General features: G+C 32.5%; 1 protein-coding gene across 9 annotated transcripts in view; it reads right to left on the bottom strand.

Moving 5' to 3' along the window:
• The window catches only part of LOC123558240 (nucleolar protein dao-5-like), a 181175-nt gene extending 166650 nt beyond the window's left edge, over positions 1 to 14525 (bottom strand). For 4 of the 9 annotated variants that reach the window (XR_008370927.1, XM_053543020.1, XM_053543021.1 and 1 more), the window contains exon 1: positions 14194 to 14525. Coding sequence is in view for 8 of the 9 variants with exons in the window: in XM_053543020.1 (XP_053398995.1) it covers positions 14194 to 14310 (117 nt within the window). In the remaining variant the exon portion in view is untranslated. The remainder of the gene's footprint in view (positions 1 to 14193) is intronic. The other 5 variants (XM_053543017.1, XM_053543018.1, XM_053543015.1 and 2 more) reach the window with 4 other exon arrangements.
• Between the last annotated feature and the right edge of the window lie 2804 nt (positions 14526 to 17329).

Genomic DNA, 17329 nt, shown 5'->3' on the forward strand with positions numbered 1-17329 from the left:
GTTTGATTTCTACTTCAGAAGCTTTTCACGAAAATATAAACAAACAACGATTCTTCTGGAAATTACAAATCGGTTAGGTCTCTTGGTAGACTTTTATGATTATTCATGACGGCCAAGAACCGTTGCTTTTTATTTCACAATCTCATTTGCATATTTAAAGTGAAACTCTGATCATCTTACTGTAATTCGTGTTAGTATAATACTAGTAGCAATTTTCAGTTGCTGTGCATTTCCATGTGTAAAATGAATGATATTTCCGCAAGTATTTGGTTGTCGTGCTTTTGAAATATATAAACCAGGCATTCTGGACAGGACAATGCTCTATTCTGTATGCTAAAACATACGATAATCCAATCTCACTTGAAAGACTTCCAAGTAGGATGTCTCGTTATCAGCCTGCATGAAAAAAGTGAAAAATGTAAACATTTTCATAAACATGGCTATAAATATGGGGACTTGGGATTCAGTCTTCATTTAAAAATGCAAAAGGAATTATTCACCCAAAATCACTAGTGAGGCGCATGTGTATGTTAGCTGTTACTATCTTATTCACAAATCAATAGAAGAGTAATTCGTCTCCATGTCATATAGCACTAAGCTTGTTTGATTTTTATACCGAATCTTTGACTGTTACCTTTGTCTGTTAGTACTTTATGAAGCTTCAAACTACCGTAAACAATACATACGCTACTGTCGCCAGCTCATTTTTTATGTTTAATGAACGTTCTTGTAGTTAAAATTCATCAGTAGTCAATGAAATCACATATTTTTATGAAGTAACATAGGAAGTTATTTTTATAATCAAACATAGATACAAATTTTTCCTGACTCCTTTGGTATCAGTCATCATTTAAAATAATGCCAAAGAATATGATAATGTTTTTGCCGTTTCTGGGTGGAATAAACATTCACACATGTCTGTTTGTAATTATATAACTATTATGCTTGCTCATTCATGCTGTTAATTCGGGTTACATTTTATACCATATAAGCGTGGAAAACCTTACCCAAAAGCGTATATAACAGATTGATACATCCGTTACCGTATTGTAGAAATATCAAATTTAATTTAATTCATTTTTTAATGCTCTTAAAGACGAAGTTCATTGTCATATCTGATAGCTGATTACCCTTTAGGCAACAAATATCTATCAATGAATATTTTTATGAGCATCAAAGAAGGAAATGATACATACGTGATCGTACATACGTTACTGAAATATTTAAAACTAACTCCTACGTCAGCATACATCAACAGTGACGCAGGGTTTCATGTTTACAAGCTTTTTAGGTCGCCAACTTTTAATTTTGATAACCTTATATCACGTACACATTGTAAACAAATTCAGTTTTGAGAATTGTATGCTATAGATATGATAAGAGAATAATATCACACCGTAATAAATTTTCATATCTAATATTTTTTTAAATATAGAATATGTTTATTATTTCAAATAAAATCATTACATGTATATTAAAAGTATATAAAAGTAAAGATACAGTGTTTACGAGTGATACATACGTATCCAATAGTAACGTATGTATAATTTCAAATAAAAAACATTTCTTTTTTTGGTGGCATTCGTAATGTAGTAATACAATTATTTGAATATCATGCTCGGAATATAATTACAGGATATGAATAGATAGGAAAGTATTTTCGTATTATGTTCAAACCGGGTGCCATTATTTATCCCCAAAGTTGATTTGACAATGTAATTCAAGTTCCATTTGATCTGTAATTCATTTACATCAATACTAATGCTTCGATTCAGTCGTACAGGATGGATTTTATATCCTTTCGTAGAATTTTGACGATTACATAACGCATATTCTTACTTTTGTACAGCAGGAGGTTACATGCCAGCTGTAATTGTGCAGTAACGTATGTATTTGCTTTGAAAAAAAGCTATTTGTTGTCGCGATATTGATTCTTCTTTTCTGCAATTCACATGATATGCATAACTGCCTTGATAGTGATTAAACATCTTAAAACATTTCCTTTATTATAGTTTTGGACCAATATACTAGAAATTTAGGACGTACATAAATTTCAGGGCAGTATCATAGATGACTGAATTCAAATGAGAATACACTATTGCCCATAAACAGTAATACAAAATTTAATGTGATCGAAACATATTCAAAGGGCATATAAAAAGATTTTATTAAATTAACGAAAAGTGGTATCGGTAAATACATTGTATATGCATAATTTACTTAACTGGTACATACGTTACCTGAGCATACTCATCGATTTTGTGTTATGTATGATGAAAATATGATAGAATGTTCTCAAAGTTGTTAGAATGACTGTAAATATTCCAGGACTTTTCCTTCAGACAAAACTATTGTTTGTATTACGTTTAAATTACATAGAAAAAAAGAAAAAAACTGCTTTAGTTCACTCTGAATGTTTAAAATAAAATTTGATTTCAATTCATCTTGTTAGTTTGATATATGAAGCCGGAAAAAATAAATGCAGTTTGTATAATGAGTATGTAGCTAAAATGCTGGTATATTTTCAGCTATTCTACTAAACATACCGACACAGTCAACCGCGCAACTGTTCCCGAAAACAGTTTGTTTTTTAAACACTGGTGTAGTTACGTATGTATTTTGAAAAACCCTCAAGGAAAAAGTGGTGATGTTTTTAATGTATCATAACTTTCTTCAGAGAAAATTTCATGGTTGTTTTTTTGTTTTTTGTGTGTTTAATCTAGGTATGTTTTATTTTGGAAATGAAAACACCTCACTTGTATACCTCAAAATTATTTTTTTTTCAGACTTTTTACGACCTATATACGCCTTATTAGTAATTTTGGGTGAATTACTCCCAAAAAAGCTTTTTAAAATGTTTGAATTATTATATAACACAAGGAGAAATTTTTTTAGAATCTGGAAAATAAGGTGTAGTCCTTTTCATAAAAAGATGTCAGCAGTAGTGTTTTCAAATCATAATAGTAAGATTTAGATTCGTTTATTTATAAAGCTTATGGAACTAGATGTGTTGATAAACGTTTTTATGATACTGCTTTCACCCCTGAAATTAACATGTATGCTTTAACACATAGTGGGAACTCCAAAAACATTAGAAGCAAAAGCAACCACTTGTCAAAACACAAATGTAAAAGCACATAGCGTAAACCCTCCTATACCAAAAAGAAATTTACAGAGCAAGGGATACTATATTAAATACTTGCTAAACTTTTGGCTTTCAGTACATCACGTGTCTGATAGACAGGCGGATACCTTTTAAATCTCACTACATTGAGCAAGAGATAGTTATAAATGATACCAAAATATTATTTTTAACAGAATTTTACTTGATTATCTCTGAAAAGAGCGAAGGAAAAAGTCGCTTGAAGAATTGTGAACTGTACCTTATCCTCTTATTTTTCGTACACTGTTCCTTACCATCAGACAAAAAACTGTGTAATTTAAAATTACGACTTTTAATCGGCTCCAGACTAACCATGAAGGAAATATATATTGATATTTTACTTCTAATAAAAAAATAGCTCACAGCTGTTTGAATAATTAGGAAAAAAGACCATTTTTGCTAATCGCACTATTCCTTATCCCGTGTTTAACGGAGGATTTTCCATCGATTCAAATCCCATGACCAGCATTCCAGACAAATTACAGCACTGTTTCCGAAGTTAAAGGTACTGATATATAGAGAAAACAGTGGAGCAGGTTGATAGCCATGTGTAATGGTCTAGAAATCCTTCAAAAAGATAAAAAGTAAGAAAAACTCACATTTTCAGTTTTTGCCGCCATTTTGTTTCGGGGGTAAAGAGTAGATCGAATACCCCCCTTGTTATACCGGTAGTAAATATAATTCTGAAACCTATGTAACTTACTTAATACAAAGATAATAATAGTAACATCTCCCTCACCTAGCACATATCAGTCAGACAACATTTTCCTTTTGCAACACCACTGACAAGATTTCCCTTTTATGAAATACAGCGACCCGAGACAACATTTCCCTTTCTAAAGGGACCACAGTTCAAACAAGAGCTGTCGGAGGACAGCAACGCTCGACTATTCAACAGCCTTGTCAAGTTCTTTCTCAATGAAAGTTGTTTGCTATCAATAGGCTGGTAACATTGCCCGATCGGGCTTTCGACATAAAAACTAATATTTCTTGAAAAATAGTAAAGATATTTCTTTCAAACTTGGTCCATTTATTAAGCATTTCATATGACACAAATTAAAATAAGAATAACTTGGTTGCCTTCAGTTTTGGTAGAATTATTTCTCCTTTTCAGATTTTTATGACGCATAATTTTTGAAGTCCAAACAAAATATGTTCTAATGATGCTAAGTTTAAAACAAAAAAGGGTTCAATGGCTTTCTAATGCTCTAAATTATTGCGCTAGTACATGAATGTATACACTTTACTGTGCTTTCACTAACAACATTATAGAAAAATGTTAGTTGTAAAAAAATTGTTCATACATCTGCACTAGAAACAAAGTATTAACCTTAAATACATAGAATAAAGGTATTGGCGCACAAGTGTTGAGCAATAGAAACCCATTAAACCCTTTTCTGTTTTAAAAATTGCATTAAAACATAATTTGTTTGGACTTCAAAAATTATGCATCATAAAAATCTGAAAAAGGGAAGTAATACTAACAAAACTGAAGGCAACAAAGTTATTTTTACCTTAGTTTGTGTCATATGTTATGCTTAATTAATGGACCAAGTTTGAAAGAAATATCTTCATTATTTTTCAAGAAACATTAGTTTTTATGTCTAAAGCCGGATCGGGCAATGTTACCAGCCTGATCAATGGTCTGCCATGGTATATAATATATGCAAACCCTGTTACCTTTGTTAACACTTAGCCTTATGTTTTGAGAAACAAGTGAATGAAGTATTGCCATGCAATACAAAGTCCCCTACTGGAAGGCACCTAATTTTCTCTACTGCAGTATAACATAATGAACTGATATCTGTCAATGATGTATAAACAATATTGTACTATATATACAATATGTTATAACAAAACACTTGAATTAAAATTTATATATATAAAAACCTATAGTTGTTTTCATATTGATTTTTTTTGGCTGATTATAAAAATGTTATCATGTAAGTTATTTATAGTAACAACAAAGGGAAATTAATCTTTCAAAAAAAAAAAAAAAAAAAAAAAAAAACTAAATAATATAAGTCCACAAGAAACTCTTTACCAGGTAGAGATAGGTCAAAATACACCTAAAAATTGGATGTAACATGCATGCTGTACCACAGAAAAGTGGTCTCGATTTTTCTCTATCGCCAGTAATAAAAAAGTTACAATAAAATCTATTTATAGTAACAACAAAGGGACGTAATTCTAAAAACAAGGGTGCCTCATGGTGGTGAACATTTGGTCCAAGTTACATCAAAATCCCTCCATGCATGAAGAAGAAATGTTCCGTACAAAGTCATTCTTGAATTTGACCTTTGACCTCTAAATATGACCTTGACCTTAGACCTAGGGACCTGGTTCTTGCGCATGACATGTTGTCTCATCCAGGGGAATATTTGTGCCAACTGATATCTAAATCCTGCTTTGCATGACAAAGTTATAGACCGGACAGGAAAGAAATCCTCTTGACCTTTGATCTCAAAGTGTGACCTTGACCTTTAAACTAGGGTACTGGGTGTTGTGCATGACACGTCGTCTCATCATGGGAAACATTTATGCCAAGTAATATTGTAATCCCTTGATGGATGACAGAGTTCTGGATCGGACAGGGAAAAAACCTTATTGACCTTTGACCCCCAATTAAGACCTTGACCTTTGAGCTAGGGGTCTGGGATTTGCGCACGACACGTCGTCTCATCATGGGGAACACTTGTGCTAAGTGATATTAAAATTCCTTAATGAATGTCAGAGTTATGGACCGGACACGAAACAGACCCTGTTCATGCTATGTTAACATCTGACTGCTAAGTGTGACCTTGACCTTTGAGCTAGGGGTTTGAAAGTTGTGCATGACACATCGTCTTATTATGAGGTACATTTGTGCCAAGTAATATTAAAATCCCTTCATAGATGGGAGAGTTATGGACCGGACAGGAAAAAAGCCTTGTTGACCTTTGACCTCAAATTGTGACCTTGACCTTTAAGCTAGGTGTCTAGGTTTTGCACACGACACGTCATCTTCTCATGGGGAACATTTGTGCCAAGTAATATTAAAATCTCTTCATGGATGGGAGAGTTATGGACCGGACAGGAAAAAAGCTTTGTTGACCTTTGACCTCCAACTGTGACCTTGACCTTTGAGCTAGGGGTCCGGGTTTTGCGCATGACACGTCGTCTCATCATGGGGAACATTTATGCCAAGTAATATTAAAATCCCTTCATGGATGGGAGAGTTATGGACCGGACAGGAAAATAGCCCTGTTGACCTTTGACCTCCAATTGTGACCTTGACCTTTAAGCTAGGGGTCTGGGTTTTGCGCATGACACGTCGTCTCATCATGAGGAACATTTGTGCCAAGTAATATTAAAATCCCTTCATGGATGACAGAGTTATGGACCGGACACGAAATTGCGGCGGACGGACGGACGGACAAACGGACGGACAGACGGAATGACGGAAAAGCGCATTCCTATAGTCCCCGAAACTGGTTTTCAACCAGTAGGGGACTAAAAAATCAAACACCAATCATAGAAAGAAAAAGTTGTTTCACATGAAATTTCAACAGCTTGTAAAACATGTATATTACTCTACGAAACAAATGTCAGTATACCGATATAAACATTGAATTCTGTAAAAGACTGCCTAAAGGGGTCCCACTTCCGGAACGGTTAAGCGCCTTTACAAGCTCACCATTTTCAAAGAACTGTTACATATATTCCTTTTGATGCTTTTGCAATAGCGTATGAGTGTTGAAATTTCACATAACTAGGTGGAACAGTTTTCAGCAATTGTTCATTTTTATTTCTTTACAAATGGCATTCATTTTCAAAGGGGGACAACTTTTTCAGAATATTTTAAGTATCTGCCGTATCAGACAGTTCAGCAGAACATGTAATGGTCAAGTAAAATATTGGTAAAGATGTTGTTCGTTTATCAAATATTTCTGTGTTTTGATGATATTGTAAAATTCAGAGGCAGGCACACCCTGCAAGCTCTTGCATGAACTGAAATATCTATGAAAGTGATCCCATTATATAAAACTATTTTTACATAATTATGCAGTACAGAATGAGTTTCATTTTTTCTAAATTTCACCTTTTTCCCTGACCCTAAAGTTGGAATTTTATTCCAAAAAATAATCTTTTATTGCAATAAAGGTCTCATGTTCCAAAGTTTAAGGTCAATTTGAATGCATATCTGTCAAAAGTGGCAACTTTTATTTAAGTATAGATTGATCATGTAGATTTTATACTTGTATAATTACTTTATTCATCTATGTTTGACTGAACTATTTGTCATCAGATAACCTGACGAAAATAAGTTAAAGAAAACTTCTTTCATTCAGAATTTACAGAGCAGAACGACATTTCCAAAATATTTGTGAAAAAAGAACAAGTTATTGCAACTGTTATTAAAAGTTTTGTGTTTTTGTTTTTTTTAGTTTTACTCCTTGACATTGAACCTGTTTTTGGATAGAATTGTCTTTAAATACCTGAAATATTTAGGTTTCCCTTTCCTTTCACATCCACCCAAAAAGTAGTTATTGATATTGCACTGACATCAAAAAGCAGTTAACCACTTTTTGCACCAAAGTGACAAAATGTTATAGGATTAGACTGTTCCTCAATATTCCCCATTCTTATTAAAGATAGAGTTATATTCCTCAAGATAAATAGAGTTGCTGGAAAATGAAGTGTTTCATTATAGGTTTAATAAATTATTAATAGCTATTCTACAACAATATTTAATATATATGTATGTCATAAAAACTCATAATAATCATTAGACCTATATAAATGGGTTCATATAAAATATGCAATATAAAATAACCCCATGGCTAGTTTAAACAATCTCTTACTTCTTTTGTGCTTCATGAAGCCTTCCTCACAAAAAAATATAACTAATGATAAAAATTAAAAAGAATGTTCAGTTTATATTTCCATTGTTCCTTGATTCCAAACTAGTCCTAATTTGTTCCCTGCAAGCATATGACATTTTCACTACGTACATCAATTCCCCTGTGAAAAAGGTTCATGAACTTCATGAATTTATTCATGAATTTGTAAGAATTCATGAATTATTTCATTAACTATCAAAAAAAGTTCATGAACTACAAGGAAAAGTTCACTAACTTAAATTCATGAAGTTTCAAGTTCAAGAATATTACTTTCATTTCATGAACTTGTAAATGTAGTTCATGAACATTTCAGAAAATCAATTAAATAATGAAAGAAATTCATGAACTTGAAAATGAAATTCAGATAATGATTGAAATTGTGATTCAGGAACTATGGGGTTATGACCCTGTAAAAAATGTTCTAGAACTTGTATTAAGTTCTTGAACATTCAAGAACTTCTGAAGAACTTAAAGAACTGTTCTTGAACTAGCATAACAGTTTTTAGACTGTGATTCTAGAACAATGATAGTTCTTGAACATTGGTTCAAAAACTGCAAAAGTTCAAGAACTTATAAACTTTACCAGTTCCTGAACAGTTACTGTTGGTCTAGACTAAGACTAAGAACCAAAATTGTTCACAAACACAGGTTCATTAAAAGTACTAAAATTCAAAACCTTTTTCTAGTTCAGTGTAACCAGTTCTTGAACCCAATTGTGAGTTTCTGAACTGTTCATTCATTAAACATAGAACTTAGGTTTATTGCCTTTTACAGTAAATGAGTAAGTTCATAAACTTTTCATGAATGTTCATGATCATTAAATTCATAATGTCACATGATCAGTTTCCATTATTTTGTTGCATGCTGAGAAATTTTTTGTACATGAGATTCAGCAATTATTGAGAAGTTTGTGTATAAAATAAGAAGGAAATAACTATCATACTACAGTAAGGAATGGTTTAAAACGAACATGAGTACATATACTGAAAACCAAATAAGTAATTATGGTGTTGTCATAAATCGTTCATTTAAAAAAAAATAAAATCCTTTTAAATTGTCACAAGTTTTCACGACCCTGAAGCAAAGCTAGAATCTGAATTTCAATCTTGAGATTAAAGTAAATTATCCCAATCCCACTCTTGTTTACTGTTTTACTCAACATGTCATTAATTTTGTCGAGGGTAGAAAATGTGACTCATCAGAGACTAAAAAAAACAGTCTCTGGCCAGGCTAACTGAAAACACTTTGACCTACAGGATTTTTTCTTGTATCAAGCTCTACTGAAATTATTAAAAGAATTCCATTACATGCAGATCTCTCAGGTTTCATTGTGTTACACTCCTACCAGCTTTCCTTGATTAGTTCATGAATAAGTTCATGAACTCCCCCCCACCAACCCACCTTTTTTTCTTACAAAAATAGTTCATGAATAAATATTCATGAAAATCAAAATTTATGTTTCATGAATTTCAATATGAACTAGTTCATGAATTAAAATTCATGTATGATTTTTAATTCATGAACAAGTTCACGAATATCGAGTTCATGAATAAAAATTCATGACAATAAAAATTCATGTTTCCTGAATTTCAGTATTCATGAATTAAAATTCATGAAAGTCAAAATTTATGTTTCATGAATTTCAATATTCATGAATTTGTTCATGAATTAAAGTTCATGAATAAATATTCATGAGAATCAAAATTTATGTTTCATGAATTTCAATATGCATGAACTTGCTCATGTATTATTCTTAATTCATGAACAAGTTCATGAATATTGAAATTCATGAAATATAAATTTTGATTCTCAAGAATATTTATTCATGAACTATTTCATGAATTTGTTCATGAATAAATTCATGAAGTTCATGAACCTTTTTCACAGGGGATAGATATAAAACATGTATGACTTGACATGTATAGTACCTTGTATAATGAATTCACCTCAGCTGGGAATCAAACTTGAATCCTCTAGATTAGTAACTCTGCCTTACTCAGCCTCTTGAGCTGCCTATTCTAGGGGCCACTTACTACAATATCTGACTAATATTTAGAAACATATTATATATCAATTCTCTACAGATATAAAGATAGTGTTCTACAATAGTCTTTTTTATAGTGAGTTCCACTAACACAGGTTTGTCTGTATGGGTTACAACAGATGACTCATAGCCGATCTGCTTAACATCATAATTTCATGGGAGAACCTGTCCAGTGTTATCACACTCTAGTGCAAAAATAGCAATTAACTGATTAGGTCCCAATTAAAACAGGGAAATACTAGACCTTAACTGATACAAAAGTGTAAAAGTCAGCCTTTTGACATTATTGATACAGAATTTGTCATTTGTTTTACTGGAGAAATATCCAAGAAACTTCATATGTCCAAATTTCACATTTGAAAAGATGAACAATTAATAAACAGTACATGTGTAAACATAAATACTTGTTAATCACTATTTTGCAGTCTATCGATCATGATTGTTCTAAAATGAGAATTATAGGTGGAGGGGCACAGCAATTATTTGATAAAAACATGTATTTGGAGAAAGATAGGGAAAAATAAAAATCATAAAACTGTTCAAAGAACCTAAAAGTGGTGTTACAGAAACATTTTAAACAAAAACAACACCTAGGGGCGGCATGCAATGCTACCTTTGCGACCAATGCAGACCATGCATGCAGGCTGATCATGGTCTGCACCGCACCCTGTTCAGTCAGAAAATTTTCAGTGAACATCCCTTTGTATAATAAGTGGTACTGACCAAACTGAATGATTGATCAGTCCATCTTAGAACTTTAGCAGGTTTGTAATTTGGGAATGATCATACAAAGTGATACAATTACTGTTTGACACCAAAAATCCCCTTGAGAATACATTGTTCTTACAGACTATACTCATGTACCTGTCACACTGTAATGAAAACCAATGTTTGTGATCAATAAAAATCTGCATTTTAAGAAGAAATTGAAACCAGCCTATTCTACCATTAAGTAATCCAGTATAAAGGGGTATATTTTGTGTTCATATTACACAATTTTACAATGATTCTGGACTGGTGGCTGTTACATGTAAATAATACTGTCAAATTTGCATACCATTTAAAATAATTTTAACCGTATGGTCTAAAGCTTCTAAAAATAACACAGATTTAGTAATTTACACCTGAAATTGTATGTACTTTAATGGAAAATGGCAAAATATGCAATTTACAGAAAACAAAAACTATTAATATATTAACTGATATTAATGACAAGTGGCTGTTGTTGATTTTTTCAGTCAAGAAAAGATCATCTCAATAGAAGGTAAGCAAGGAAATACATGTATTTTTCTCATTTATTATAGTACTGAGTAACAATACTGGTGTCATAATTGTCCGAGACATGCCCCCTGAATATACTTGCTGGAATAAAGTATTAAGTCAAAGTTCGGCAAACTGCAAAAAACAAAAAAATCTGACACTAAATTCCAAACATTGAGGCAGTTTTAGTATGGTTATGTCCAAAAAAGAAGCATAATTTAAAGAATAATAATCAGACAATGTCATGTAAGTCCTCACAATATGTGAATGTCCACTTCACAAGTGTGACAAACAGACAGACAGGTAAACAGACAGGCAGTTCAAACACTATATGCCATATTTTGACATTCAAACTCAGAATCTTGTAAAAACTTATTACTTTTACAACTTGTATGTCAGAATTATTAAGAAAAGTTTTATGTGAAATAATACTGAAATTCTCTATCAATGATTAAGGTGAAAATCATCTTACAGTTACAAGGTACCATTGTTCTCATCTCTCAATGCTCACTGTAACATTCTTCTTCTCTTACAAATAAACTGTTCATACATTAAATATGATATTTATGTATGGAACAATTGATATAATTTACTGAATGGAAAAAAGAAAACTTTGTTTTGTTTTATAAGGTGCAGAAAGGTAACTATTACAGAACTTTTAATACTATTACAGTTTACTGCCCTTCACACAGACAAATAACTTATTAAGCAGTTCAAAAAGTTATTCAGTCAGCTGGTACTTAAATTCAAAAATAAGATATTGTTAGTAAACATAACTGTGCATGTCAGTGAATAATAAATAAATAAGTTACTTAGTCAGACTGGAGCCATTACAACATTCAACATAATGTCTCGATTGTTTACTAATCCAACATAATCTTCCAGAGGATTTGTAATAAAAATTAAATAGGAAAAAAAGCTCTGTGTTTCCCACAAAAATAAAAAATTATTTTATGCTAACTAATGAAATACTGTATTCTATCAGTTAAATATTTTTGTAATTCTAATCACTCACACTGTGAAAATATGAAATTTATATTTCACACTGTGAGAGATATAGCTCCGCCCCCTCATACATTGTGTATGAATTTTAAATTATTTGCTTAAAACAGGATAAAAAGTGTAGTCACACTTTGTTTTTTATAGTATATTTCTCGATTCAAATTATTTTACTTAATGAGAATTTCTTAACGTTATGCAACAAAAAACTAGAGATGCTTTTGAGAAAAGCGCATGTCTCCCACAACTGCCCCTATGAAAAGTGTCTAGTTTCTCTAGATGGCTTAGATGAATGGACCCAGTTAGACGGCTTGGACGAGTGGACTCAATCAGTAATTCAAGGGCCATAATTCAAAAGTGCCTGGGCGGATTTGGCTAGTTATCGAACTTGGCCGAAGTTTGGTGAAAATCTGATGAGAAATGTTCGACACAGAGTGCTGACAAGCTTTGTGACAGACAGACAAACACACACAGAGACTGGAGTAAATCAATATGTCTCCCACACCACTGTGTGGTGGGAGACATAATAAAATAAAATGGAACTTTATGTTGTGTGCGTCTTTCTAGCGTCACAACACATCTGACATCATGTCTGTTTACGCGCATCTGTTTCCCGCACTGAGATTAAAAATTGTTGCAAAATGCACATCTGAGCATAAAATAAAAAGATAATTTGTTTGTGTTTCGTGAATATTGAATATATCTCACCTCGAAGTGAGAAAAAGTTCACATTTTCACTCTCGCTACGCGCTCGTGAAAATATTTCAAATTTTCTCTCTTCTCAGTGAGATACATTCCATATTCACTCAGAACAAACAAATATCCTCTATGTATATAATGATCACAGACTATAAATAGGGGTTACTATACCCCAGACCACCCTAAAACCTTCATGTGATGTACCCCTGTGTTTTTTTTTGTATGTTTTACCTACATGCATATACTTCTTGTTGGTGAATATAAAGTTTCTGTTGGAATTAGTTGAACGTAATAACCTATTTCTCTTAGCCTATATTTTCAAACATAATATTAGGGACTTCTGAATGGATCATCACCTCCCTTAAAAGATGAATTTAGAACAAAATATAATTCACATTTCATCTGTGAAAAAAGTATTATTGTTGCCCCCTACAAGTTTCAAAAAAAAAGAATAAATAAAAATTAAGCTAGGAATTTTCAAATTCTGAAGCAGTGTCTATGTTATACATAAATAAGAAGCAATTTTACTTTTTTTCATCCCCCCCCCCCTCCCCCCAAAAGAAAAACCCAAAAAACAGAATATTGTAAACCTGCTAATACTCCTACATATCAGGATATAATAGTCTTTCAGTAATATATATATACTGTACACCTGTACATTTTCAAAAAATCTTTGTTTTGGTATTAAAGTATACGTATAGGTATAAATTAGAACTGATGTATTTTATTGCACTTCACTTCTGACATCGTTTTTTTTTTTTCTTCCTTTTTTTGGTAACTAGATTCTATCTCTCTCTCTCTCTCTATACATAGTGTTAAAGAAATGGGATGCTGTTTTTGCTCATGTAAAAAGGAGAATGGATCCACCATCAGATAAAATAACTAGACAGAGTAATAATATATGGTCTTCAGCCCCTTCCAAATAACAGGTTGTTTAACAAAAAAAGTAACTTAAAGGCTGCATTGTACCGGTATATTAATTCAACTGTAGCAGTAAACATAAACACAACACCTGAAATGGTCCAATTGAAAATACTACTGCTCTGTGCTGCTGCAAGCGTGTCTCCTTACAAATTTCACACCAAATATTACGTCACGTGTGTCAATAATTCAATACACAAACCGCGGGAAATTATGACACTTACCTGTATCCACCGTTCCGCTTCGTGCAAAGCAAGTTCTGTAAAGAAATCCATTTCCTCATCCTCCCGAAGTCGGATCGGAATCCATTCCTCTTCGTTTTCTTGGGTATCTTCCGCCATTTTCACAAATCTAACAATTCAAACAGCAAATAAACCGGCTTAAGATCCTTCAATGAAAAATACACACACAGCGGTCAGCTAACACCAAATAAAAGCAAAAGGTAAACATTCCACTGAACGTCACGCGCTATAAAATTCGTCTGACACACTTCGGCGGTCAGGTTATCAAAAAATCTGGTAAGCATGAACGCATAATGACAGTTTTATGTGTCAACTTTTGTAACCTGAAACAAAATTAAGTAATGATACTACATTTATCCAATTTTACAAGTGGAAAAGTAAATGTCAAATAATGCGTAAAACAATTTATAAAAAAAATGTAGTTGCCTATTGTTTATCTCGATGAGAGATACTTGACCTGAATTGTTTAAGTGATGCGCTGATACTGACAATTCAAATCATAATTCAAATAGCTAAAAAATATTCTCAAAAACTAACATAAATTTCCTTCTCTAGTCAGTTTGAATCAGATAGATTAATGAACACACGTGCTATTAAAGTGGAATTATGGGCATTTTTCAAGTAAAAATCCAGCTGAAATAGATGTGTGTGTAGAAACGTACTAATTTGAGCCGTTTTCATTTTATTTGGTATATATAATGGATAGAAATTCCTTTAAATCGGGATGACTTATTTTATGATCTGATATTTTAATGCCAAAACGGCCAGCTGTAATATTTATTTAGCTGCAGCGAAAGCGTATTAACTAAGAATATTCTATTCGATTCCCTTATTATGAGTTTTTTTCCTTAATTTATAGATGTAAGGTATATACCAATATAAATATCTTAAGAGTAATCAGAAACTTTTTCATATCATTATTTCACAGCTTGATTAATTTGATTTTTTTTCAATGTAAAAGTGCTCGTCCAAAATATTATCTTTAAACATTATGTTTGAGAGCATTTTTGTACCTGATACAAAGATCAGAATTCCTTTGAATGTTTCCGTGTTTCAAATGCTAGAAAAATCGAACGTTCTTAACCAGTTTCATATTCTAAACATTCTTTAAATTACACCGGCGTGCTTGTTTATTTTATGTATATTTTATAAGTCATTTAAAAGTCAATATAATTATATGCTTTTCATTCCGTTCACATAAAATCTAAACTGATTTGTGTCCTCGTCAGTTTAATTGCCCTTGATCTATTTTCGTATATTTTTCTTTATATTCATACAAACACATATGGACATTTTTCAGTCCATTTTGTCGGGAACCTACAGATTGCAAGAATTACATTGAAACAAAACAGTCTTTGTTCGGCTCTCTTGTAACTTAGTTCAGTAGCCTTGGGTATATACTCGTATAATTATACGGAAATCGACCAATGTATAATTGTTCTAGGGGATTTTTTTGGAGAGTTCGGTCGTTTCCCACTTTCTGTTATTTAGTATTGGTTAAGTACAGTGAAATCTCCCGGGTCACTAGTTTATAAAACCTTTAAAGAACAGTGTGAATTTCTAGCACCACTAATATTGTTTTGCCCTGTCCGTCCGTCAGAACCTTCATCTGAATTTGACCTAGAACCTTTAAACTTCATAATTATGATGATAGGTCTTACGGAGTAAATGACCCTGACTGCATTTTATTAATATTAAGTATAAATAAAGTCTGCATTTCTACAGCAACAATGCTCCTGAATCCTCTTCAGTGTGGAAGACCCTTATTAGACCCGAAGTTCTATGTATAAATTTAAAAGTTCTGGTTAAAACACTATTGGATTAACTGTTGTCAGATGTTTTTCTTGAAAGGAACTTCAGAGGACATTAATGCTGGACTAATGTAAAGAATTCAAGGCTTATCAAAAGGGTTTAAACTAGAGCTATCACTTAAGGCGATTAATAACCCCAGATGCTTCTTTGATACAGGGAAAGTTAAATGTTGTGATTAAGACCTTTGACCTTTAAGTGTGACTTGGACTTTGAACCTAGTGACCTGGGTTGTATACTCTGCAAGTTGTCTTGATAAAGCTGTCGTTCAGATTAAACTAAAAGATTCTTTTGTAGGAAAGCTCATATCTCTCCAAAAGCATAGAAGTCAATAGAGGACAGGAGCGAAAGTCAAAGAGAAACTGATGGTTGTCTTAGTGACTGAAATGCAGTTAAGATCATCTACTTGGCATGTCAAATCATCCCATGAAGTTTCAACATTCTGGGTCAAATGGTTCTCTAGTTATGGATCGGAAACTGTTTTCGATGTTCTGGCCCCTGTGACCTTGACCTCTGAAAGAATGGCCTCAAGATCAAAAGGGAACATCTACTTTGCATGTCAATTATCCTATGAAGTTTCAATATTCTTGGTCAAGTAGCTGTCAAGTTTTCATAGGATATAGTTATTTTGGAATAAACTTAACTATGATATATAAACTATATGTCAATGGTAAAACAAATATAACGTGATCAGTATGATTAAGAACTGAATGAAGATGAAATCTTTGCTCACACTATCTTGAGATTTTCTGGAGATGTCTGGCTTGGAAATGTTGCCGACTTACAGATGTTACTGTTAAAAACTTTAAACATATTCGGAACACCTATTTGCTATATTAATGTCAAGGACATACATTAATGTGTATAAAGTATTCGTTATGACGACCATCTTATTTTTTTCTGGAAAGCAAAAGCAATACTTCTAACAAATAAATTTTCATCATTACAATGATTACTGTGAATACGCTCTTATTAATGTATATTTTTGTATTTGCCGTCATTTTTATATCTCTAAATGACCAAAAGATATATATTGTATATTCCGATTGGTCAATTACGTCCTGGAATAAATTTAACTGTTACTCCTGATGGTGAGTACGAGAATGCACATGTCTGGATTTCAAAATTTTAAGGGAGAGAGATAGCATCATCATCATCATCATCTTCAGTAATAGCCTCACTCTAGAAGTTTGATTAAAATACTGCATGTGTGTCACCCCAGCGTAGACTGGTTTATGGTATATTGAAGCAGGTAGCTTCGAAGGACAACATTGGCAGGTAAAAGGCCGTGTGGATAGGCAGATCTGCT

Source organism: Mercenaria mercenaria, chromosome 5 (assembly GCF_021730395.1).
Source record: "Mercenaria mercenaria strain notata chromosome 5, MADL_Memer_1, whole genome shotgun sequence".
Classification (NCBI taxonomy): domain Eukaryota; kingdom Metazoa; phylum Mollusca; class Bivalvia; order Venerida; family Veneridae; genus Mercenaria; species Mercenaria mercenaria.